The sequence below is a fragment of the Oncorhynchus gorbuscha genome, unplaced genomic scaffold, assembly GCF_021184085.1.
Source record: "Oncorhynchus gorbuscha isolate QuinsamMale2020 ecotype Even-year unplaced genomic scaffold, OgorEven_v1.0 Un_scaffold_141:::fragment_3, whole genome shotgun sequence".
NCBI lineage: Eukaryota > Metazoa > Chordata > Actinopteri > Salmoniformes > Salmonidae > Oncorhynchus > Oncorhynchus gorbuscha.
Genome location: NW_025744684.1, coordinates 132,305 through 159,641, shown reverse-complemented (window position 1 = coordinate 159,641; position 27,337 = coordinate 132,305). Strand labels below are relative to the sequence as shown.

The 27,337-nt window shown below is 49.6% G+C and overlaps 1 protein-coding gene across 2 annotated transcripts in view; it reads right to left on the bottom strand.

The window, feature by feature from the left end:
- The window catches only part of LOC124017052 (phospholipid-transporting ATPase ID-like), a 94,749-nt gene that overhangs the window by 38,370 nt on the left and 29,042 nt on the right, over positions 1–27,337 (bottom strand). The window contains exons 1-11 of one of the 2 annotated variants that reach the window (XM_046332420.1): positions 23,861–24,140; positions 13,851–13,909; positions 13,504–13,617; positions 11,770–11,868; positions 7,807–7,868; positions 7,144–7,216; positions 6,637–6,707; positions 6,437–6,516; positions 1,778–1,936; positions 1,229–1,317; positions 401–597 (exon numbers count right to left, since the gene is read on the bottom strand). In XM_046332420.1, coding sequence (XP_046188376.1) covers positions 401–597; positions 1,229–1,317; positions 1,778–1,936; positions 6,437–6,516; positions 6,637–6,707; positions 7,144–7,216; positions 7,807–7,868; positions 11,770–11,868; positions 13,504–13,617; positions 13,851–13,909; positions 23,861–23,966 — 1,109 coding nt within the window. In that variant the 5' untranslated portion in view covers positions 23,967–24,140. Of the gene's footprint in view, positions 1–400; positions 598–1,228; positions 1,318–1,777; positions 1,937–6,436; positions 6,517–6,636; positions 6,708–7,143; positions 7,217–7,806; positions 7,869–11,769; positions 11,869–13,503; positions 13,618–13,850; positions 13,910–23,860; positions 24,141–27,337 lie in introns of those variants that run through there. The other variant, XM_046332421.1, reaches the window with a different exon arrangement.

The following is a 27,337-nucleotide window of genomic DNA, read 5'->3' as shown; positions in this document are numbered from 1 at the left end:
AGGGAGGGAGGGAGGGAGGGAGGGAGGGAGGGAGGGAAAAAAATAATGATAATTCAACAGGAAGCCCTCTTTAACTTGTTTGGGATTGCAGATAACAGTCCACACAACACATACAACACATACAAAAACACACAACAGACTAACACACAAACACAGTAACACATAAAGAAATCAACAAACAACAGCTCTTAGTAAGTCAGTTATCAGTACGGGTGGGTCAGTACCACACACTAACATCTGTCGTGGATTGAAATACTAACTTGTTCCAGAATCCACAGAAAGTAAAGTACTGATGAAGCATCTCCCTTGACTAAAAGGGTCATAGAGGTTTTATTACCTGACATAGAGATGTTATTACCTGACATAGAGGGCTTATAACCTGACATAAAGTATTCCTGACCTGACGTAGAGTGAGATGGGCACCACGGTGTTGAGAATGATGACGTAGGACCAGAAGGAGAGGAAAGCAGAGAACAGGAAGTTGTCTACAGGCAGGTCCCAGGCCAGGTAACTCTGGAACAGAGAACCCACCTCTCTCTCCCACACAGCGTTCCCCACAGCCAGGATCACACCCATACACACCATGAAGCCAAAGATCTGGGACGGGGAGAGAGAGGGGAGAGAGAGGGGGAGAGGGAGGGAGAGGGAGGGAGAGAGAGGAGAGAGAGGGGGAGGGAGGGAGAGAGAGGGGGAGAGGGAGGGAGAGAGGGGAGAGAGAGGGAGGGAGAGAGGGAGAGAGAGGGAGAGGGAGGGAGAGAGTGGGGGAGAGGGAGGGAGAGAGGGGAGAGAGAGGGGGAGAGGGAGGGAGAGAAGGGGAGAGGGAGTGAGAGAGGGGGAGAGGGAGGGAGAGAGGGGGGAGAGGGAGGGAGAGAGGGGAGAGAGAGGGAGAAGGAGGGAGAGAGAGGGGGAGAGAAGGGGAGAAAGGGGGAAGAGAGGGGAGAGAGAGGGGGAGGGGAGGGAGAGAGGGGAGAGAGGGGAGAGGGAGGGAGAGAGAGGGAAGAGAGAGGGGGAGAGAAGGGGAGAAAGGGGGGAAGAGAGAGGGAGGGAGGGAGGGAGGGTAAAGATCAGGCTAAATGTATGTACCTTATTTTAATTTCAAAATGTCAAGCTAAACCAGAAAAGTAGAGTTTCTGGAGAAACCAGAAGGCCATGTATAGTCTTGTTTTATATTAGAAGTAGATGTGAAACAAGTATGGCCAAACAGAAGGGGAGGTGTGGGGTCTCCTACCCAGAGCACCAGTGTGTTCATAAGGCGGTCGATGCTTGTGCGTTTGAACTTGGTGCGACCACTATTCTGCATCAGCTTGGTGTCTGGGCCTGGTTAGAGAGATATAGAAAGAGGAATTGGTTAGACAAGCACACACACACTCACACTCACACACACACACACACACACACACACACACACACACACACACACACACACACACACACACACACACACACACACACACACACACACACACACACACACACACACACACACACACACACACACACACACACACACACACACACACACTCACTCATTCACACACACACTCACACACTCACACACTCACATTACATTACATTTAAGTCATTTAGCAGACGCTCATATCACACACACACACACACACACACACACACACACACACACACACACACACACACACACACACACACACACACACACACACACACACACACACACACACACACACACACACACACACACACACACACACACACACACACACACACACACACACACACACACACACACAGATGGACCAACCTGCAAAGATGACCAGTCCATAGCAGGTCTCTGTGTTGCGGAGAACACAGCCTCGTAGTAACATGTTGTGGTTGCTCAGGGGGTATTTACAATCTCTCCAGCACAGAAGACCACAGAACCTGTCCAGCTTGTTGTTGGGAGGCTCACAGACCACCTCACCTGTACCGGCAACACACACACACACCTTTATCACACACTTTACAGCCAATACAGGTTTTCAGACACACAATCATCTCACCTAGATACAGTACAGTGTTCTCTCCATCATCATCTCACCTAGATACAGTAGTGTTCTCTCCATCATAATCTCACCTAGATACAGTAGTGTTCTCTCCATCATCATCTCACCTAGATACAGCAGTGTTCTCTCCATCATCATCTCACCTAGATACAGTACAGTGTTCTCTCCTTCATCATCTCACCTAGATACAGTACAGTGTTCTCTCCATCATCTCACCTAGATACAGTACAGTGTTCTCTCCATCATCATCTCACCTAGATACAGTAGTGTTCTCTCCATCATCATCTCACCTAGATACAGCAGTGTTCTCTCCATCATCATCTCACCTAGATACAGTACAGTGTTCTCTCCATCATCATCTCACCTAGATACAGTACAGTGTTCTCTCCATCATCATCTCACCTAGATACAGTACAGTGTTCTCTCCTTCATCATCTCACCTAGATACAGTACAGTGTTCTCTCCATCATCTCACCTAGATACAGTACAGTGTTCTCTCCATCATCATCTCACCTAGATACAGTAGTGTTCTCTCCATCATCATCTCACCTAGATACAGTAGTGTTCTCTCCATCATCATCTCACCTAGATACAGTACAGTGTTCTCTCCATCATCTCATCTAGATACAGTAGTGTTCTCTCCATCATCATCTCACCTAGATACAGCAGTGTTCTCGCCATCATCATCTCACCTAGATACAGTACAGTGTTCTCTCCATCATCATCTCACCTAGATACAGTACAGTGTTCTCTCCTTCATCATCTCACCTAGATACAGTACAGTGTTCTCTCCATCATCATCTCACCTAGATACAGTACAGTGTTCTCTCCTTCATCATCTCACCTAGATACAGTACAGTGTTCTCTCCTTCATCATCTCACCTAGATACAGTACAGTGTTCTCTCCATCATCATCTCACCTAGATACAGTACAGTGTTCTCTCCATCATCATCTCACCTAGATACAGTACAGTGTTCTCTCCATCATCATCTCACCTAGATACAGTACAGTGTTCTCTCCATCATCATCTCACCTAGATACAGTATAGTGTTCTCTCCATCATCATCTCACCTAGATACAGTACAGTGTTCTCTCCATCATCATCTCACCTAGATACAGTACAGTGTTCTCTCCATCATCATCATCATCTCACCTAGATACAGTACAGTGTTCTCTCCATCATCATCTCACCTAGATACAGTACAGTGTTCTCTCCATCATCATCATCATCTCACCTAGATACAGTACAGTGTTCTCTCCATCATCTCACCTAGATACAGTAGTGTTCTCTCCATCATCATCTCACCTAGATACAGTACAGTGTTCTCTCCATCATCATCTCACCTAGATACAGTACAGTTCTCTCCATCATCATCTCACCTAGATACAGTAGTGTTCTCTCCATCATCATCTCACCTAGATACAGTAGTGTTCTCTCCATCATCTCACCTCATCTCATCATCTCACCTAGATACAGTACAGTGTTCTCTCCATCATCATCTCACCTAGATACAGTACAGTGTTCTCTCCATCATCATCTCACCTAGATACAGTACAGTGTTCTCTCCATCATCATCTCACCTAGATACAGTACAGTGTTCTCTCCATCATCATCTCACCTAGATACATCATCATCTCACCTAGATACAGTGTTCTCTCCATCATCATCTCACCTAGATACAGTACAGTGTTCTCTCCATCATCATCTCACCTAGATACAGTACAGTGTTCTCTCCATCATCATCTCACCTAGATACAGTACAGTGTTCTCTCCATCATCTCACCTAGATACAGTAGTGTTCTCTCCATCATCATCTCACCTAGATACAGTACAGTGTTCTCTCCATCATCATCTCACCTAGATACAGTACAGTTCTCTCCATCATCATCTCACCTAGATACAGTAGTGTTCTCTCCATCATCATCTCACCTAGATACAGTAGTGTTCTCTCCATCATCTCACCTAGATACAGTACAGTGTTCTCTCCATCATCATCTCACCTAGATACAGTACAGTGTTCTCTCCATCATCATCTCACCTAGATACAGTACAGTGTTCTCTCCATCATCATCTCATCTAGATACAGTAGTGTTCTCTCCATCATCATCTCACCTAGATACAGTACAGTGTTCTCTCCATCATCATCTCACCTAGATACAGTAGTGTTCTCTCCATCATCATCTCACCTAGATACAGTAGTGTTCTCTCCATCATCTCACCTAGATACAGTACAGTGTTCTCTCCATCATCATCTCACCTAGATACAGTACAGTGTTCTCTCCATCATCTCACCTAGATACAGTAGTGTTCTCTCCATCATCTCACCTAGATACAGTACAGTGTTCTCTCCATCATCTCACCTAGATACAGTACAGTGTTCTCTCCATCATCTCACCTAGATACAGTACAGTGTTCTCTCCATCATCTCACCTAGATACAGTACAGTGTTCTCTCCATCATCTCACCTAGAAACAGTACAGTGTTCTCTCCATCATCTCACCTAGATACAGTACAGTGTTCTCTCCATCATCTCACCTAGATACAGTACAGTGTTCTCTCCATCATCTCACCTAGATACAGTACAGTGTTCTCTCCATCATCTCACCTAGATACAGTAGTGTTCTCTCCATCATCATCTCACCTAGATACAGTAGTGTTCTCTCCATCATCATCTCACCTAGATACAGTACAGTGTTCTCTCCATCATCATCTCACCTAGATACAGTACAGTGTTCTCTCCATCATCATCTCACCTAGATACAGTAGTGTTCTCTCCATCATCATCTCACCTAGATACAGTACAGTGTTCTCTCCATCATCATCTCACCTAGATACAGTACAGTGTTCTCTCCATCATCATCTCACCTAGATACAGTAGTGTTCTCTCCATCATCATCTCACCTAGATACAGTAGTGTTCTCTCCATCATCATCTCACCTAGATACAGTACAGTGTTCTCTCCATCATCTCATCTAGATACAGTAGTGTTCTCTCCATCATCATCTCACCTAGATACAGCAGTGTTCTCGCCATCATCATCTCACCTAGATACAGTACAGTGTTCTCTCCATCATCATCTCACCTAGATACAGTACAGTGTTCTCTCCTTCATCATCTCACCTAGATACAGTAGTGTTCTCTCCATCATCATCTCACCTAGATACAGCAGTGTTCTCTCCATCATCATCTCACCTAGATACAGTACAGTGTTCTCTCCATCATCATCTCACCTAGATACAGTAGTGTTCTCTCCATCATCTCACCTAGATACAGTACAGTGTTCTCTCCATCATCTCACCTAGATACAGTACAGTGTTCTCTCCATCATCTCACCTAGATACAGTACAGTGTTCTCTCCATCATCTCACCTAGATACAGTACAGTGTTCTCTCCATCATCTCACCTAGATACAGTACAGTGTTCTCTCCATCATCATCTCACCTAGATACAGTAGTGTTCTCTCCATCATCTCACCTAGATACAGTACAGTGTTCTCTCCATCATCATCTCACCTAGATACAGTAGTGTTCTCTCCATCATCATCTCACCTAGATACAGCAGTGTTCTCTCCATCATCATCTCACCTAGATACAGTACAGTGTTCTCTCCATCATCATCTCACCTAGATACAGTACAGTGTTCTCTCCATCATCATCTCATCATCATCTCACCTAGATACAGTACAGTGTTCTCTCCATCATCTCACCTAGATACAGTACAGTGTTCTCTCCATCATCATCTCACCTAGATACAGTTGTTCTCTCCATCATCATCTCACCTAGATACAGCAGTGTTCTCTCCATCATCTCTCACCTAGATACAGTACAGTGTTCTCTCCATCATCATCTCACCTAGATACAGTAGTGTTCTCTCCATCATCATCTTACCATCCCACCTCAGTGACAGCTTTTAGCAACCACCTCAGCAGCACAACACACTGTTTACTACATCAGCCTCTGCTTCACAAAAAGAATGACTACATGTTCAACATCACCACAGAGGGCAGAGTTCAGCTGTGTTTCAGACAGTGTTTCAGCCACATTCCATTTTCCATTCCACATTCCACTATTGAATTATACTGACTTACTATGAGCGCTGTGCTAGCAAACACGCAGACACACGCAGACACACACATACACTCACACACACGCAGACACACACTCACGCACAGACCAACTTGCTTGCAGTAATGCTTTCTGCTGAGCAGGTGAGGAGAGATGCGTGGGTGAACCATGCTGATGAGGAATGTGTCTGTGGGGAATGGAGAGACTGGGGGTGTTAAGCGCTGACAACGGAGAGCGTGTGTGTGTGTGTGTGATGCTGGGCAGTGTGGGTGCTAAGTGCTTGGTTGCAGAGTGGACCTGCTGACCTCTGATGTGTGAAAGACACAGAGACCAATAGAAAGAGACTTCCTACCATCAAAAGAGGCCAGGCTGTTGGGGTCTCCAAGCTCTGCAGTCACAGACAGAGACTGACGCACCTTCATATTGGTCTCCCTGCACAAACACAACACACACACACACTGTATATGAACTCACAAACCATCACTGAGCATCACTGAGGATCACTGTGTTGTGCTTTATTGGACTGTGCTGTGTGTTATGGTGTGTTCTTACCCATCTAGCTCTGCGGTCTCGATGTAACAGAGGCTATGAGGTTCACTACTGGACAGTAAGAGAAGGTCAGCCTGAAGAGAAACATCAGCTAGCATTAGCATCCGCTAACACACTAGCATTTCTGATAATACCACTCTGTTCCTTCTAGCATGGCCATCTAACAAGGCTAACACATTCCAGAAGCTCTGGCTAACACGCTACTAGTACAGTACATTGAAAGTTAACCTTAGTGTAGAGATTGTTTGGCTGAAATATGAGAGTGCTGTGTGTTACATCGCCTTTATGGAAGCCTTTAAAACCACCATGAATGAATCTCAATACCGGTAAGTGCTTGTATATATATCAAACCATTGCACTGCACCATAAAAACTGTGTTATGACAGAGTACATTACAACAGTTGTAAATGAATCATGACCAGTGTGTGTGTGTGTGCGTGTGCGTGTGCGTGCGTGTGTGTGTGCGTGTGTGTGATACATTATGTTGATGGTTGAATGACATACACTTACTGCCACAAACTGGTTATTCTCCAGTTTAATGATATCACCCACTCTTACATTCATCCACTTCTCCTTTTGAAGACTGAGAGAGAGAAACGAGGGAGGGAGAGAGAGAGAGAGAAAGAGAGGAGGGAGAGAAGGAGGGAGGGTAAGAGAGAGAGAGAGAGAGAGAGAGAGAGAGAGATAGGTAGGTAGGTAGGTAGGTAGGTAGGTAGGTAGGTAGGTAGGTAGGTAGGTAGGTAGGTAGGTAGGTAGGTAGGTAGGTAGGTAGGTAAGTAGGTAGAGAAAGAAGGAGGAACTAAATTATAAATATAAACAGCTTACAATGTGTGAAGAGAACAGCATGAGTATTGGTCAGCAGCAGAAGTGACTGATGACTGTCTGTATTTCTGAGTGTAGACTGACCTAGAAGACTGTCTGTATTCCTGAGTGTAGACTGTACTAGATGAATGGCTGTATTGCTGAGTGTAGACTGGACTAGAAGACTGTCTGTATTAATGAGTGTAGACTGACTTAGAAGACTGTCTGTATTAATGAGTGTAGACTGTACTAGAGGACTGTCTGTATTGCTGAGTGTAGACTGGACTAGATGACTGTCTGTATTGCTGAGTGTAGACTGGACTAGATGACTGTCTGTATTGCTGAGTGTAGACTGGACTAGAGGAGACTTACGAGCCGTGGATGACGACCTGAGACTGCCGGTTGTTCACCTGGTTGTCACTCTTGTGACGGAACTGAAGGAGACAAGAATTGACATGTTTTTTTCTCCAAATATTATGCATTTTGAATAGTGTAAGTTAGGACTGGTACAATTATCAACCAACCATTACGGACAAAAACTTAAAGATAATAGTCATGATCTGCACATCTTAAGACATTTATTTTAGGAGACATAAATGGCATTCAACTTTACATTCAACTAGATACAGTTCACCCAATAGCAGCTTTTCATTTTACATGGGTAAAGTTGGTAATAATTTGACATGAAGTGGGTAAAGCTGGTAATCATTTTACATGAAGTGGGTAAAGTTGGTAATCATTTTACATGAAGTGGGTAAAGTTGGTAATTATTTTACATGAAATGGGTAAAGTTGGTAATCATTTTACATGAGGTGGGTAAAGTTGGTAATCATTTTACATGAAGTGGGTAAATGTCACGCCGTGGTCGAAGTATTTTGTGTTTATCTTCATGTATTGGGTCAGGCCAGGGTGTGGCATGGGGTTTTTGTATTGCGGTGTGTTTTGTCTTGGGGTTTTGGTGTGTATGTATTGGGATTGTAGCTAGTGGGGTGATCTAGCAAAGTCTATGGCTGTCTGGAGTGGTTCTCAATCAGAGGCAGGTGTTTATCGTTGTCTCTGAATGGGAACCATATTTAGGCAGCCATATTATTTGAGTTTGTCGTGGGTGATTGTCCTTAGTGTCCTTGTTCCTGTCTGTGTTAGTTTTCACTAGTATAGGCTGTTTCGGTTTTAGTTACGTTCTTTGTTTTGTAGTGTTTTATGTTTTAGATTCCTGTTACGTTTTTTTTTGTTCATTAAACATGGATCGCAATCTACACGCTGCAGTTTGGTCCGACTCTCCTTCACCACACCTAGAAAACCGTTACAGAATCACCCACCGTAAACGGACCAAGCAGCGTGTCAACAGGCAGGAGCAGCCCAAAGAGGAGATGCGAAATAAGGATTTCTGGACATGGGAGGAAATCCTCGACGGGAGAGGACCCTGGGCTAAACCAGGGGAGTGTAGCCGCCCCAAAGGTGGAACAGGTGGAGGCAGCGAGGAGAGCAGAGTCAGCCGGAGAGAAGAGCCGGCGATATGAGGGAACATGGTTGGCAAGGAAGCCTGAGAGTCAGCCCCAAAAATTTATTGGGGGGGGGGGGGCTCAGGGAGAGTGTGGCAGAGTCAGGAGTCAGACCTGAGCCAACTCTCCCTGTTTTTCCGTGAGGAGCCAAGGAGGAGACCAGAGCCGGTGTTGGAGGTGAGCGAAGCAGAGACCGTGAAGGAGTTAATTGGGAAATTGGAGGAGAGAGAAATGAGGGAGTTGCTGTGTTGGTGCTTTTTGCATGGAATTCGCCCGACGGAACGTGTCGGGATTTGATGGCACCTGGGTCAGCGCTCCATACTCGTCCTGAGGTGCGTGTTAGTCGGCTGGTGAAGTTGGTGCCAGCCTCACGCATCAGGCCTCCTGTGCAAATCCCTAGCCTTGCACGTCCTGTGCCAACACTGCTCTCAAGATCTCCAGTACGCCTTCACGGTCTAGCCCATCCTGTGCCACCTCTACACACCAGCCCTCCGGTAGCAGCTCCCCGCACCAGGCTTCCTGTGCGTGTCCTCGGCCCAGTACCACCAGTGCCAGCACCACGCATCAGGCCTACAGTGCGCCTCACCTCTCCTGCGCTGCCGGAGCCTCCCACCTGTTCAGCGCTATCAGAGCCTTTCTCCTCTCCTGCGCTACCGGAGTCTCCCGCCTGTTCAGCGCAGCTAGAGCCTTCTTCCTCTACAGCGCTGCTGGAGTCTCCCGTCTGTTCAGCGCAGCCAGAGCTGTCAGTCTGCAAGAACTCGCCAGAGCTGTCAGCCCACATGGATCAGCCAGAGTTGTCAGTCTGCATGGATCAGCCAGAGCCGTCAGTCTGCATGGAACAGCCAGAGTTGTCAGTCTGCATGAAGCAGCCAGAAATGTCAGTCTGCAAGGAGCTGTCAGTCTGTAAGGAGCTGTCAGTGTGCAAGGAGCTGCCAGTCTGTAAGAATCCGCCCGAGCTGTCAGCCCACATGGAGCAGCCAGAGCCGACAGTCAGCATGGAGCAGCCAGATCTTTCAGTCTGCCCAGCGCCACCAGTGCCGCCAGTCTGCCCAGCGCCGCCAGTCTGCCCAGCACCGCCAGTCTGCCCAGCACCGCCAGTCTGCCCAGCACCAGTGCCGCCAGTCCAGCGCCGCCAGTATGGCCAGCACGCGCCCCCAGTCTGCCCAGCGCCACCAGTGCCCCAGTCTGCCCAGCGCCGCCAGTGCCCCCCAGTCTGCCCAGCGCCGCCAGTGCCCCCAGCTGCCCAGCGCCGCCAGTCTGCCCAGCGTCTGCGCGCAGCCAGTGCCCCCAGTCTGCCCAGTGACGCCAGAGCCCCCAGTCTGCCCAGCGCCGCCCCAGTGCCCCCATCTGCCCAGCGCCCCCCGTCTGCCCAGTGCCCCCAGTCTGCCCAGCGCCGCCAGTCTGCCCTGCGCCGCCAGTCTGCCCAGCGCCGCCAGTGCCCCCAGTCTGCCCAGTGCCCACGCCAGCGCCCCCAGTCTGCCCAGCGCCGCCAGTCCCAGCCAGTCTGCCCAGCACCGCCAGTCTGCCCAGCGCCGCCAGTGCCCCCCGTCTGCCCAGCGCCGCCAGACTCTTCCAGATCTGCCAGTCGCCAGCCCAGTCGGCCAGCCGCCAGTCAGCCAGAATCCGCCCTCCGCCGTCAGCCAGGATCTGCCCAGCACCAAGATCTGGTAGATCTATCTACCTGCCTGAGCTTCCTCTCACTCCCTTCCTCTCACTCCTGAGCTTTCTTACTCTTCCTCTTACTCCCGAGCTCCTTCCTCTCACTCCCGACTCCTCGAGCTTCTCTCACTCCCGAGCTTTCTCTCACTCCCGAGCTTTCTCTCAGTCCCGAGCTGCCTCAGTCCCGAGCTGTCCTTCAGTCCCGATCTGCTCCTCAGTCCAGTGGGGTTCTGGGTGAGGACTACTAGGCCATGGTCGGCGGCGAGGGTGGACTATCCAGGGACGCAAGGAGTGGGGTCCACGTCCCGCGCCGCCACCATGGACAGACGCCCACCCGGACCCTCCCTATTGTTTTGAGGTGCGTTTGGGAGTCCGCACCTTAGTGGGGGGGGGGTTCTGTCACGCCCTGGTCGAAGTATTTTGTGTTTATCTTCATGTATTGGGTCAGGCCAGGGTGTGGCATGGGGTTTTTGTATTATGGTGTGTTTTGTCTTGGGGTTTTGGTGTGTATATATTGGGATTGTAGCTAGTGGGGTGATCTAGCAAAGTCTATGGCTGTCTGGAGTGGTTCTCAATCAGAGGCAGGTGTTTATCGTTGTCTCTGATTGGGAACCATATTTAGGCAGCCATATTCTTTGAGTTTGTCGTGGGTGATTGTCCTTAGTGTCCTTGTTCCTGTCTGTGTTAGTTTTCACTAGTATAGGCTGTTTCAGTTTTCGTTACGTTCTTTGTTTTGTGTTTTAGATTCGTGTTACGTTTTTTTTGTTCATTAAACACGGATCGCAATCTACACGCTGCAGTTTGGTCCGACTCTCCTTCACCACACCTAGAAAAACATTACAGTAAAGTTGGTAATCATTTTACATGAAGTGGGTAAAGTTGGTAATCATTTTACGGGCAGAAAGGCACAGTCAGGAGAAGCTTCATTTTCCAATGTTTTAACAGTCAGAACCATTTGTTTTTGAGTCAGGGGTTTCACCAAAGCTGTGTTGTAATCATTAGGTCGTCATAGCACATTTTACAGACGCATTATGATGCATTACAAGCTCTAAAGATTATTCAACCAAAATTACAATTATAATAATAACCATTTCCATTTGCATGACAATTAATTGTTACCCCAAATTCCATAATCGTCACAGCCCTAGTGTGTGTGTGTGTGACAGACACTCACGTAGTCGTCGGTGGCATCCTTTACTGCAGTGATGCTGAGCACCAGGACTAAAGGCACTATGGTGGTGAACCAGGAGAGAGACGAGATCTGAGGAATCAACTGGAGGGAGGGAGGGAGGGAGGGAGGAGAGAGGAGAGAGAGAGAGAGAGAGAGAGAGAGAGGAGAGAGAGAGAGAGAGAGAGAGAGAGAGAGAGAGAGAGAGAGAGAGAGAGAGAGAGAGATAAACAGAGAGGGAGAGAGAGGGGGAGAGGATGAAGGAGAGTGGGAGGGAGGGGCAGGATGAAGGAGAGTGAGGGAAAGAGAGAGGGAGAGGGGCAGGAGGAAGGAGGGAGAGAGAGAGAGAGGAGAGCGAGAGGATGGAGGAAGGGGAGAGAAAGAGAGGAGGGAGGAAGGGGAGAGAAAGAGACGAGAGCGAGAGAGGGAATGGAGAGAGAGAGAGGAGAGAGGGAGGGAGAGATAAACAGAGTGGGAGGGAGGGGGGCAGGAGGAAGGAGAGGGAGGGAGTGAGAGAGAGAGGGAAACAGAGAGGGGCAGGAGGAAGGAGGGGAGAGAGAGAGAGAGAGAGAGAGAGAGAGAGAGAGAGAGAGAGAGAGAGAGAGAGAGAGGGAGAGAGGGAGAGAGAGAGGAGAGCGAGAGGATGGAGGAAGGGGAGAGAAAGAGAGGAGGGAGGAAGGGGAGAGAAAGAGACGAGAGCGAGAGAGGGAGAGAGAGAGGAGAGCGAGAGGATGGAGGAAGGGGAGAGAAAGAGAGGAGGGAGAGAGAGACGAGAGCGAGAGTGGGATGGGAGGTAAAACAAAGAAAGAGAAGAAAGCAGTCTCTATGATGTACCTGCTGTGTCCTTCAGTGTGGTGAAAACTGATAGCCTCTCTTTCTCCCCTCCCCACTCATCTCCACCCCACCCTCCTTTACAGCATCCCTGTCTTCACTTCCTCTCCCTCCATTGTTTTATCCCCGTCTCCCTCTGCCCTCCCCATATTTCCACTTCCTCTCCCTCCATTACTTTATCCCCGTCTCTCTCTGCCCTCCCCATACCTCCACTTCCTCTCCCTCCATTACTTTATCCCCGTCTCTCTCTGCCCTCCCCATACCTCCACTTCCTCTCCCTCCATTGTTTTATCCCCGTCTCTCTCTGCCCTCCCCATACCTCCACTTCCTCTCCCTCCATTGTTTTATCCCCGTCTCTCTCTGCCCTCCCCATACCTCCACTTCCTCTCCCTCCATTACTTTATCCCCGTCTCTCTCTGCCCTCCCCATATCTCCACTTCCTCTCCCTCCATTGTTTTATCCCCGTCTCTCTCTGCCCTCCCCATACCTCCACTTCCTCTCCCTCCATTACTTTATCCCCGTCTCTCTCTGCCCTCCCCATACCTCCACTTCCTCTCGCTCCATTACTTTATCCCCGTCTCTCTCTGCCCTCCCCATACCTCCACTTCCTCTCCCTCCATTACTTTATCCCCGTCTCTCTCTGCCCTCCCCATACCTCCACTTCCTCTCCCTCCATTACTTTATCCCCGTCTCTCTCTGCCCTCCCCATACCTCCACTTCCTCTCCCTCCATTACTTTATCCCCGACTCTCTCTGCCCTCCCCATACCTCCACTTCCTCTCCCTCCATTACTTTATCCCCGTCTCTCTCTGCCCTCCCCATACCTCCACTTCCTCTCCCTACATTACTTTATCCCCCTCTCTCTCTGCCCTCTCCATACCTCCACTTCCTCTCCCTGCTTCCATCTTACCTGCAGTATGAGCAGAAAGAGGAAGTAGGTGTTGGCCACTTCCTGGAACTGTTCAAACAGGTTGACGGGCAGAAAGGTGATGACGTTGTACTTAGACGTCACAATACAGTTACTCTGAGAGAGACAGAGAGCGAGAGAGAGATAAAGAGAGATAAAGAGATAAAGAAAGATAAAAAGATAAAGAGAAAAAAGAGAAGGGGAATAGAGGAAGGTATGTTCTAAATGTGAAATACTAATTACTACAAAAATAGAAAATGTTGGTCTATTATTAGTCATGTAATGTACTTAAACATAAATACACATATATAATCATGTACGCACACAAACACACAAACTATCTCTCTTACCGCATACTGAAACTTCTCGTTGTATTCTCTGTCATTGGCCCGGACCCTCCTCTCCTCCTCTGGTGAAACACACACAACACAACTGTGAGACAGACAACACATAACTTTGAATAACACAACTCTGAAACATCTTAACCAAAGATATCTTTGGGATAACAGATTCCCTGCCAGGGACTTTGCCTTTGTGTGTGTGTTTATAAGAGGGTGATTATCCCAGGCCGAGTCCCAGGCCGAGTCAATATCAGTCATTCATCAATACAGATGTTCTATGTTAATTTGATCCCTCTGTTGTCACAGGGAATTTTCCTAAAATTTTCCTAAATGTTGTAATTTCCACTTTAAAATGTCAGACTTAACAAAAAATGTATCAAACTCTACAAAAATGTCTATGAATTATAATCCAGATAATAATTCCCATTTCCTGTTGCTGCAGGATTCTAGTCCTGCTGTGAGAAACTGGTCAGATTAGCATAGAACATCTGTAACTACAGTCTGTGTTGGACAGAAAAAGAGAGATGGAGAGAGGTTGATTTATCTCATTTACATATACAGTACAACCAAATCAATATAGAGCCACACACACACACACACACACACACACACACACACACACACACACACACACACACACACACACACACACACACACACACACACACACACACACACACACACACACACACACACACACACACACACACACACACACACACACACACGCTGACTGGCAGGTCAATCACGTTGTAAGAGGAATTAGCTCTGTTTGGCTGGTGCATGAACAACCCAACAGGCTCAGACCAGACACAGTTAACCCACCACTGGAGGGTGTGTGTGATCCCTGCGTCACTAAGGGAATAAACAGGCCATGACTCTGTAGAGGTCAGCTGAGGTGAATGTATACCTTGAGTTTTTTAAATAAAAAAATTAATCAAATTGTATACGTTGAGGTGAATGTGTATGTTGAGTTGAGGTGAATGTGTATGTTGAGTTGAGGTGAATGTGTATGTTGAGTTGAGGTGAATGTGTATGTTGAGTTGAGGTGAATGTGTATGTTGAGTTGAGGTGAATGTGTATGTTGAGTTGAGGTGAATGTGTATGTTGAGTTGAGGTGAATGTGTATGTTGAGTTGAGGTGAATGTGTATGTTGAGTTGAGGTGAATGTGTATGTTGAGTTGAGGTGAATGTGTATGTTGAGTTGAGGTGAATGTGTATGTTGAGTTGAGGTGAATGTATACCTTGAGGTGAGGTGAATGTATACCTTGAGGTGAGGTGAATGTATACCTTGAGTTGAGGTGAATGTATACCTTGAGGTGAGGTGAATGTGTATGTTGAGTTGAGGTGAATGTATACCTTGAGGTGAGGTGAATGTATACCTTGAGGTGAGGTGAATGTATACCTTGAGTTGAGGTGAATGTATACCTTGAGGTGAGGTGAATGTGTATGTTGAGTTGAGGTGAATGTATACCTTGAGTTGAGGTGAATGTATACCTTGAGGTGAGGTGAATGTATACCTTGAGGTGAATGTGTGAAATGTATACCTTGAGGTGAGGTGAATGTATACCTTGAGGTGAGGTGAATGTGAGATGAGGTGAATGTGTATGTTGAGTTGAGGTGAATGTGTACGTTGAGATGAATGTGTACATTGAGGTGGGGTGAATTTAAACGTTGAGGTGAGGTGAATGTGTACGTTGAATTGAATGTGTACGTTGAGGTGAATTTGTATATTGAGGTGAGATTAATGTGTACTTTGATGTGAGGTCAATGTGTATGTACGTTGAGGTGTATACGTTAATGAGTATCAGACCTTTATGCCGAAGGCTGTAGTTTGAGTCAGTCAGATGTTGTTTTTAAAACCTCACTGAATATGCCTACACTTTGAGGGATTATTCATACCTCAAACTAAAGTCTCTCTCTCTCTCTCTCTCTCTCTCTCTCTCTCTCTCTCTCTCTCTCTCTCTCTCTCTCTCTCTCTCTCTCTCTCTCTCTCTCTCTCTCTCTCTCTCTCTCTCTCTCTCTCTCTCAAAGGCTTTTTGTGCAGATTGATGCAGTGAATGTTTTGGAGAAACCCTCCCTGCCTCCTTCTGTCCTCTAATATTGATGAGAGCTTTTAAAATTAAATGACTGCTCTGTTTATTCAGAGTAGAGCACACACACACACACACACACACACACACACACACACACACACACACACACACACACACACACACACACACACACACACACACACACACACACACACACACACACACACACACACACACACACACACACACACACACACACACACACACACACACACACACACACACAGTTTGCCTGACCAGGTCAGGCAAACGCTGCCCCTGTCCTGTTTCAGAGGAATCTGAAAAAAAGCATACAGTACACACACAGTCACACACCTGCAAACTTCCTTCCTGTTTGTCTCTGTCAGCAGACCAGTCTATAACCAGCCCCTCAACCACACACACACCAGTGGTTTCCTGTGCAGCAGCATGCATGTCAGTCCCTCTAGTCTCATCCTCCTGAGGAATAGCCTTGTTCAGCACTGTCTGACCTACCAAAACATAGAATCCAGTCCGACTTGCCAAAACATACAGCCCCACCTGACCCACCAAAACACACAGCCCCATCTGACCTACCAAAACACACAGTCCCATCTGACCTACCAAAACACACAGCCCAATCTGACCTACCAAAACACACAGTCCCATCTGACCTACCAAAACACACAGTCCTGTCTGACCTACCAAAACACACAGCCCAATCTGACCTACCAAAACACACAGTCCTGTCTGACCTACCAAAACACACAGCCCCATCTTACCTACCAAAACACACAGCCCCGTCTGACCTACTGAAACACACAGTCCTGTCTGACCTACCAAAATACACAGCCCTGTCTGACCTACCAAAACATAAAAGCCATGTAAGACCTACCAAAACACACAGCCCCATCTGACCTACCAAAACACACAGCCTCATCTGACCTACCAAAACACACAGCCCCATCTGACCTACCAAAACACACAGCCCCATCTGACCTACCAAAACACACAGCCCCATCTGACCTACCAAAACATAAAAGCCATGTAAGACCTACCAAAACACACAGCCCCATCTGACCTACCAAAACACACAGCCCCATCTGACCTACCAAAACACACAGCCCCATCTGACCTACCAAAACACACAGCCTCATCTGACCTACCAAAACACACAGCCTCATCTGACCTACCAAAACACACAGCCCCATCTGACCTACCAAAACACACAGCCTCATCTGACCTACCAAAACACACAGCCTCATCTGACCTACCAAAACACACAGCCTCATCTGACCTACCAAAACACACAGCCTTTCAAAACCTTGAATACACTACAAGTTTGCATTTCCTGCAACAACAGGGCGATCAAATTAAGATCCTACATATTTATAGATCGAATAAGAGCTGTAGGCTGCTATACCCCTTCACAATGTGTCTACTCTCATACTGTCAAATCTGTGAGTGTTAAGAGGAGGTCAGTCAGTTAGACGAGTGTTCCAGGTTTTAGGGCATGTTAGGGTAGCAAGCTTAAGCTAACATATACCAGCTAAGGGCTTGAACTGTTCATAATATCTGCAATGGTTGGGAGAGAGAGAGAGAGAGAGAGAGAGAGAGAAAGAGAGAGAGAGAGAGAGAAAACAGAGAGAAAACCTTGAATACAGAGAGAGAGAGAGAGAGAGAGAGAGAGAGAGAGAGAGAGAGAGAGAGAGAGAGAGAGAGAGAGAATACAGAATGCAGAATACAGATTCAGGTAGGTTGGACACATAACAGCCCCATTCCCGCTGGCAGGCAGGTAGGTTGGACACATAACAGCCCCATTCCCGCTAGCAGGCAGGTAGGTTGGACACATAACAGCCCCATTCCCGCTGGCAGGCAGGTAGGTTGGTCACATAACAGCCCCATTCCCGCTAGCAGGCAGGTAGGTTGGACACATAACAGCCATTTGCCAGCTGGCAGGCAGGTAGGTTGGACACATAACAGCCCCATTCCCGCTAGCAGGCAGGTAGGTTGGACACATAACAGCCATTTGCCAGCTGGCAGGCAGGTAGGTTGGACACATAACAGCCATTTGCCAGCTGGCAGACAGGTAGGTTGGTCACATAACAGCCATTTGCCAGCTGGCAGGCAGGTAGGTTGGACACATAACAGCCCCATTCCCGCTGGCAGGCAGGTAGGTTGGACACATAACAGCCATTTGCCAGCTGGCAGGCAGGTAGGTTGGACACATAACAGCCATTTGCCAGCTGGCAGGCAGGTAGGTTGGTCACATAACAGCCCCATTCCCGCTAGCAGGCAGGTAGGTTGGACACATAACAGCCATTTGCCAGCTGGCAGGCAGGTAGGTTGGACACATAACAGCCATTTGCCAGCTGGCAGGCAGGTAGGTTGGACACATAACAGCCATTTGCCCGCTGGCAGACAGTTAGGTTGGACACATAACAGCCATTTGCCCGCTGGCAGACAGTTAGGTTGGACACATAACAGCCATTTGCCCGCTGGCAGACAGTTAGGTTGGACACATAACAGCCATTTGCCAGCTGGCAGGCAGGTAGGTTGGACACATAACAGCCATTTGCCAGCTGGCAGACAGTTAGGTTGGACACATAACAGCCATTTGCCAGCTGGCAGACAGGTAGGTTGGACACATAACAGCCATTTGCCAGCTGGCAGGCAGGTAGGTTGGACACATAACAGCCATTTGCCCGCTGGCAGACAGTTAGGTTGGACACATAACAGCCCCATGCCCGCTGGCAGGCAGGTAGGTTGGTCACAAAACAGCATAACAGCAGGTCGATAGAGATATACAGGCCTGCCAACCACAGCTTCTCTTCCAAACCCATTTTGCCACTGCCAAAGCCTTCCAAGTCAAGCCTGTCCCGGTCCAACCCATTGTGCGTTTTTATCCAGGCCCATTAAGCATTTATACAGCTCCCTTCCTGGCAACCTCAAGAGACCGGCAGCCTCACGCAGCAGCACGCTCCATCCTCCAGCCACAGTGCCTCTCAGAGCTACGCAGCAGCACGCTCCATCCTCCAGCCACAGTGCCTCTCAGAGCTACGCAGCAGCACGCTCCATCCTCCAGCCACAGTGCCTCTCAGAGTTACGCAGCAGGATGCTCCATCCTCCAGCCACAGTGCCTCTCAGAGCTACCCAGCAGGACGCTCCATCCTCCAGCCAGAGTGCCTCTCAGAGCTACGCAGCAGGACGCTCCATCCTCCAGCCACAGTGCCTCTCAGAGCAACGCAGCAGGACGCTCCAGCCTCCAGCCACAGTGCCTCTCAGAGCTACGCAGCAGGATGCTCCATCCTCCAGCCACAGTGCCTCTCAGAGCTACGCAGCAGGATGCTCCAGCCTCCAGCCACAGTGCCAATCAGAGCTACGCAGCAGGACGCTCCATCCTTCCTCCAGCCACAGTGCCTCTCAGAGTTACGCAGCAGGATGCTCCATCCTCCAGCCACAGTGCCTCTCAGAGCTACGCAGCAGGACGCTCCAGCCTCCAGCCACAGTGCCTCTCAGAGCTACGCAGCAGCACGCTCCATCCTCCAGCCACAGTGCCTCTCAGAGCTACGCAGCAGGACGCTCCATCCTCCAGCCACAGTGCCTCTCAGAGCTACGCAGCAGGATGCTCCATCCTCCAGCCACAGTGCCTCTCAGAGCTACGCAGCAGGACGCTCCATCCTCCAGCCAGAGTGCCTCTCAGAGCTACGCAGCAGGACGCTCCATCCTCCAGCCACAGTGCCTCTCAGAGCTACGCAGCAGGACGCGCCAGCCTCCAGCCACAGTGCCTCTCAGAGCTACGCAGCAGGACGCTCCATCCTCCAGCCACAGTGCCTCTCAGAGCTACGCAGCAGGATGCTCCAGCCTCCAGCCACAGTGCCAATCAGAGCTACGCAGCAGGACGCTCCATCCTTCCTCCAGCCACAGTGCCTCTCAGAGATACGCAGCAGGATGCTCCATCCTCCAGCCACAGTGCCTCTCAGAGCTAGCCTCCAGCCACAGTGCCAATCAGGCTACGCAGCAGGACGCTCCATCCTCCAGCCACAGTGCCTCTCAGAGTTACGCAGCAGGATGCTCCATCCTCCAGCCACAGTGCCTCTCAGAGCTACCAGCAGGACGCTCCAGCCTCAGCCACAGTGCCTCTCAGAGCTACGCAGCAGGATGCTCCAGCCTCCAGCCACAGTGCCTCTCAGAGCTACGCAGCAGGATGCTCCAGCCTCCAGCCACAGTGCCTCTCAGAGCTACCCAGCAGGACGCTCCATCCTCCAGCCAGAGTGCCTCTCAGAGCTACGCAGCAGGACGCTCCATCCTCCAGCCACAGTGCCTCTCAGAGCAACGCAGCAGGACGCTCCAGCCTCCAGCCACAGTGCCTCTCAGAGCTACGCAGCAGGATGCTCCATCCTCCAGCCACAGTGCCTCTCAGAGCTACGCAGCAGGATGCTCCAGCCTCCAGCCACAGTGCCAATCAGAGCTACGCAGCAGGACGCTCCATCCTCCAGCCACAGTGCCTCTCAGAGCTACGCAGCAGGATGCTCCATCCTCCAGCCACAGTGCCTCTCAGAGCTACGCAGCAGGACGCTCCAGCCTCCAGCCACAGTGCCTCTCAGAGCTACGCAGCAGGACGCTCCATCCTCCAGCCACAGTGCCTCTCAGAGCTACGCAGCAGGACGCTCCATCCTCCAGCCACAGTGCCTCTCAGAGCTACGCAGCAGGATGCTCCATCCTCCAGCCACAGTGCCTCTCAGAGCTACGCAGCAGGACGCTCCATCCTCCAGCCAGAGTGCCTCTCAGAGCTACGCAGCAGGACGCTCCATCCTCCAGCCACAGTGCCTCTCAGAGCTACGCAGCAGGACGCGCCAGCCTCCAGCCACAGTGCCTCTCAGAGCTACGCAGCAGGACGCTCCATCCTCCAGCCACAGTGCCTCTCAGAGCTACGCAGCAGGATGCTCCAGCCTCCAGCCACAGTGCCAATCAGAGCTACGCAGCAGGACGCTCCATCCTTCCTCCAGCCACAGTGCCTCTCAGAGATACGCAGCAGGATGCTCCATCCTCCAGCCACAGTGCCTCTCAGAGCTACGCAGCAGGACGCTCCAGCCTCCAGCCACAGTGCCAATCAGAGCTACGCAGCAGGACGCTCCATCCTTCCTCCAGCCACAGTGCCTCTCAGAGTTACGCAGCAGGATGCTCCATCCTCCAGCCACAGTGCCTCTCAGAGCTACGCAGCAGGACGCTCCAGCCTCCAGCCACAGTGCCTCTCAGAGCTACGCAGCAGGATGCTCCAGCCTCCAGCCACAGTGCCTCTCAGAGCTACGCAGCAGGATGCTCCAGCCTCCAGCCACAGTGCCTCTCAGAGCTACGCAGCAGGACGCTCCAGCCTCCAGCCACAGTGCCTCTCAGAGCTACGCAGCAGGACGCTCCATCCTTCCTCCAGCCACAGTGCCTCTCAGAGTTACGCAGCAGGATGCTCCATCCTCCAGCCACAGTGCCTCTCAGAGCTACGCAGCAGGACGCTCCAGCCTCCAGCCACAGTGCCTCTCAGAGCTACGCAGCAGGATGCTCCAGCCTCCAGCCACAGTGCCTCTCAGAGCTACGCAGCAGGTCGCTCCAGCCTCCAGCCACAGTGCCTCTCAGAGCTACGCAGCAGGATGCTCCAGCCTCCAGCCACATTGCTTCTCAGAGCTACGCAGCAGGATGCTCCAGCCTCCAGCCACAGTGCCTCTCAGAGTTACTCAGCAGGATGCTCCATCCTCTAGCCACAGTGCCTCTCAGAGCTACGCAGCAGGATGCTCCAGCCTCCAGCCACAGTGCCTCTCAGAGTTACGCAGCAGGATGCTCCATCCTCCAGCCACAGTGCCTCTCAGAGCTACGCAGCAGGACGCTCCAGCCTCCAACCACAGTGCCTCCAGAGCTACGCAGCAGGACACTCCATCCTCCAGCCACAGTGCCTCTCAGAGCTACGCAGCAGGTCGCTCCAGCCTCCAGCCACAGTGCCTCTCAGAGCTACGCAGCAGAACGCTCCAGCCTCCAGCCACAGTGCCTCTCAGAGCTACGCAGCAGGACGCTCCAGCCTCCAGCCACAGTGCCTCTCAGAGCTACGCAGCAGGACGCTCCATCCTCCAGCCACAGTGCCTCTCAGAGCTACGCAGCAGGACGCTCCAGCCTCCAGCCACAGTGCCTCTCAGAGCTACGCAGCAGGACGCTCCATCCTCCAGCCACAGTGCCTCTCAGAGCTACGCAGCAGGACAATACAGAAGCCCATTATCCAGCCTTTAAACCTCTTTACTGGGACACAGAGACATCTATAGCATAGGAACTAGGTTATACTTATCACAGATCATAACAGCAAGGCCTGGAGGATTCTACAAGCTACTATCATCCTGTTGAGAGGATGTGTGTGTGAGTGAAGGCATGATGTATGGATCTGTGTTACCATGAGAGACAGATCCACAGGGGAGCTCTCCCTCCTTCTCTCCTTCTCTCTCCCTCTCGTCCCCTTCTCCCCTTTCTCCCTCTTTCTCTAGACATGACGGCACCTGCCACAAATACCTGACGCACCAGTTCTTAGACTCACCCCGTGGCCACACACATTCACACACACCAACACACATGCACTATTCTATCTACACACACATTCACACACACCAACACACATGCACTATTCTATCTACACACACATTCACACACACCAACACACATGCACTATTCTATCTACACACACATTCACACACACCAACACACATGCACTATTCTATCTACACACACATTCACACACACCAACACACACGCACTATTCTATCTACACACACATTCACACACACCAACACACACACACTATTCTATCTACACACACATTCACACACACCAACACACATGCACTATTCTATCTACACACACATTCACACACACCAACACACATGCACTATTCTATCTACACACACATACACACACACACACACACACAACACACATGCACTATTATATCTACACACACATACACACACACACTATTCTATCTACACACACATTCACACACACCAACACACACTATTCTATCTACACACACATTCAATGTTCTATCTAGTGGTTGTATTCTGCTGCCTGGTTTGTAGATGTTCCCTAACTGAACCCTGAGGACGGTCTGTCTGATACTGTCCCATTGTTTACTTTGTAAACACACACACGATGAGATTCAAGGTAAACGGTTAGGGAGAAGCAGTGCAGTGTCTGTGACTGGTGCCTATAAGATGGATCAGTGTCCCACCACCCTGGGCTGTCTCACCCGAAGAAGAAGAATTTAGTGTCGTACACACACACACACACACACACACACACACACACACACACACACACACACACACACACACACACACACACACACACACACACACACACACACACACACACACACACACACACAACACACACACACACACACACACACACACACACACACACACACACACACACACACACACACACACACACACACACACACACACACACACACACACACACACACACACACACACACACAGAGACACACACACACACACACACACACACACACACACACACACACACACACACACACACACACACACACACACACACACACACACACACACACACACACACACACACACACACACACACACACACACACACACACACACAAAACACACACAGAGACACACACACATAAACACACACAGAGACACACACAGTGATAGAGATGGGGGACACTGCAGACATGTGAGAAATCATGAGATGAGGGACTGAATACTGACACAAACAGATGAGATGTAGATGGTTTATTGACATAGCAGGGAGATCCTGTCTGTCATCAGACAGAACACCATAAATCATATAGATGGAAGCTACAGCACATTTCCCCATCCAATGAACAAACAGACACACACTGCATATAAAACAGATGCCTGACGTGACTGTGGCAAACAGAAGTACCTGTCCACGTCTTCTTGGTTTTAGCAGCTAGTCCTTGTTGTTTCTTCTGTTGCAGTGGAAGAACGATGGGGAACCACTTTTCAGGAATATCTTTGGGGATAGTCATTCTGACTCTCTTCCTTAACCTAACAGGGACTAACGTAGTTAATCGGTCGATAGGTTTTCCCCGGTTCTGCTGAGCATCTTGCGCAGAGACAGACAGACGCTCCGAGAGCTGCACCGAACACTCTTGGTCCAGTCCTGTCCCATCTGCGTCTCCGGTTATAGATTAGGAGTGTGTCATACCATTACCGCTTCTCTCCCCCTCCCCCTCTCACCCTCTCTCTCTCTCACTTCTCTCTCTCTCTCTGCTGCAGAACCACTGAGGTCATTGGCTGTGATGCTGTGCTGCCAGCTGTGCTGCCAGCTCCACTCTCTGTGATGCTGTGCTGCCAGCTCCACTCTCTGTGATGCTGTGCTGCCAGCTCCACTCTCTCTGTGATGCTGTGCTGCCAGCTCCACTCTCTCTGTGATGCTGTGCTGCCAGCTCCACTCTCTCTGTGATGCTGTGCTGCCAGCTCCACTCTCTCTGTGATGCTGTGCTGCCAGCTCCACTCTCTCTGTGATGCTGTGCTGCCAGCTCCACTCTCTCTGTGATGCTGTGCTGCCAGCTCCACTCTCTCTGTGATGCTGTGCTGCCAGCTGTGCTGCCAGCTCCACTCTCTCTGTGATGCTGTGCTGCCAGCTCCACTCTCTCTGTGATGCTGTGCTGCCAGCTCCACTCTCTCTGTGATGCTGTGCTGCCAGCTCCACTCTGTGATGCTGTGCTGCCAGCTCCACTCTCTCTGTGATGCTGTGCTGCCAGCTCCACTCTCTCTGTGATGCTGTGCTGCCAGCTCCACTCTCTCTGTGATGCTGTGCTGCCAGCTCCACTCTCTCTGTGATGCTGTGCTGCCAGCTCCACTCTCTCTGTGATGCTGTGCTGCCAGCTCCACTCTCTCTGATGCTGTGCTGCCAGCTCCACTCTCTCTGGCTGTGCTGTGAGCTCCACTCTCTCTGTGATGCTGTGCTGCCAGCTCCACTCTCTTTGTGATGCTGTGCTGCCAGCTCCACTCTCTTTGTGATGCTGTGCTGCCAGCTCCACTCTCTCTGTGATGCTGTGCTGCCAGCTCCACTCTCTCTGTGATGCTGTGCTGCCAGCTCCACTCTCTCTGTGATGCTGTAAGTGGTGCCTTCATGTCACTATGAATGAGATGCTGACGGTGCCGTTACCACACTGTAAATGACTGGAACCTGAAGTAGCAGCATCTTCATCAGAGCCTGTCGCCAAGTCTAATGATGGAATGTTGTATTTCCTTTCAACAGGCTAAAGACCAATTGTTTAAATGTAGGGGGCATCAGAACGTTATGCCCCTGAACCTTTAGGCTCCACGACTCTGATTCCACTGATTAACTTTAGTCATGTTAAATAGCATTACAAGTCACTGTAATAAAGTGATTCATATGATATTGGGAATTGGATACAGGACATATTCAACGTGCTACTGCATTATTGGGTACCCTAATCAATTCCTTGGACGTGCCTTCCCTGGCACCAATTACATAAACATTGTCCTCCTCACAATAACACAGAGAAGCTGTCTCTGCATTACATAATCACCAAGGCTGTCCGTTTGCAGAGGGTTTCAACCAATAGCAGGCTGTCGTTGACGTTGTCAGGGCAACTGCCTCTGCAGAGGTGTGAGAGAAGCAGGTCACTGCAGGGAGAAACTGGGTGCCATCTTGGATCTAGCCATGAGGAGGGAGATGCAGCTGTGCTGGCATACGGAGCCAAGGTGACTCTCACAGCAGCCCAGTTGCCTGAGTGTTGGTAAGGAATGGGAGGGGAGAGGAGACACTGCAGCGGGGATAAAGAGTTCTGGGCACGTGCCGTGTGTGGGGAGTCTCGTGGCATTAGAGGACACATCCAGACTGCTAAACACACACTTCTCTCTGATGTATACACACATACACACACACACGTGCTGCCATAGATCCATAAAAAGGCTTTTAACATTCCCTCGCTGTTGAACTGTAGCATAAAGTAAACACACACACATTCGGCAGATGACCTTGGCTTGGGCATGTAATTCCAGAAACAACTTGAATGTGCTTAGAGCCTCTCCAGTACCTGCTGTCTGCTTCTCTGACCTACTGTTCTGAATACAGCCTCTACAGTACCTGCTGTCTGCTTCTCTGACCTACTGTTCTGAATAAGGCCTCTCCAGTACCTACTGTCTGCTTCTCTGACCTACTGTTCTGAATACAGTCTCTACAGTACTTACTGTCTGTCTGCTTCTCTGACCTACTGTTCTGAATACAGTCTCTCAGTACCTGCTGTCTGCTTCTCTGACCTACTGTTCTGAATACAGTCTCTACAGTAACTGCTGTCTGCTTCTCTGACCTGCTGTTCTGAATACAGCCTCTACAGTACTTACTGTCTGCTTCTCTGACCTACTGTTCTGAATACAGTCTCTACAGTACTTACTGTCTGCTTCTCTGACCTACTGTTCAGAATACAGTCTCTCCAGTAACTGCTGTCTGCTTCTCTGACCTGCTGTTCTGAATACAGCCTCTACAGTACATGCTGTCTGCTTCTCTGAGCTACTGTTCTGAATACAGCCTCTACAGTACTTACTGTTTGCTTCTCTGACCTACTGTTCTGAATACAGCCTCTACAGTACCTACTGTCTGCTTCTCTGACCTACTGTTCTGAATAGTGTCTACAGTACCTACTGTGTGCTTCTCTGACCTACTGTTCTGAATACAGTCTCTACAGTACCTACTGTGTGCTTCTCTGACCTACTGTTCTGAATACAGTCTCTACAGTACCTACTGTCTGCTTTTCTGACCTACTGTTCTGAATACAGCCTCTACAGTACTTACTGTCTGCTTCTCTGACCTACTGTTCTGAATACAGTCTCTACAGTACTTACTGTCTGCTTCTCTGACCTACTGTTCAGAATACAGTCTCTCCAGTAACTGCTGTCTGCTTCTCTGACCTGCTGTTCTGAATACAGCCTCTACAGTACATGCTGTCTGCTTCTCTGAGCTACTGTTCTGAATACAGCCTCTACAGGACCTGCTGTCTGCTTTTCTGACCTACTGTTCTGAATACAGCCTCTACAGTACTTACTGTGTGCTTCTCTGACCTACTGTTCTGAATACAGCCTCTACAGTACCTGCTGTCTGCTTCTCTGAACTACTGTTCTGAGTACAGCCTCTATAGTACTTACTGTCTGCTTCTCTGACCTACTGTTCTGAGTACAGCCTCTATAGTACTTACTGTCTGCTTCTCTGACCTACTGTTCTGAATACAGCCTCTACAGTACCTGCTGTCTGCTTCTCTGACCTACTGTTCTGAATACAGTCTCTACAGTACTTACTGTCTGTCTGCTTCTCTGACCTACTGTTCTGAATACAGTCTCTACAGTACCTGCTGTCTGCTTCTCTGACCTA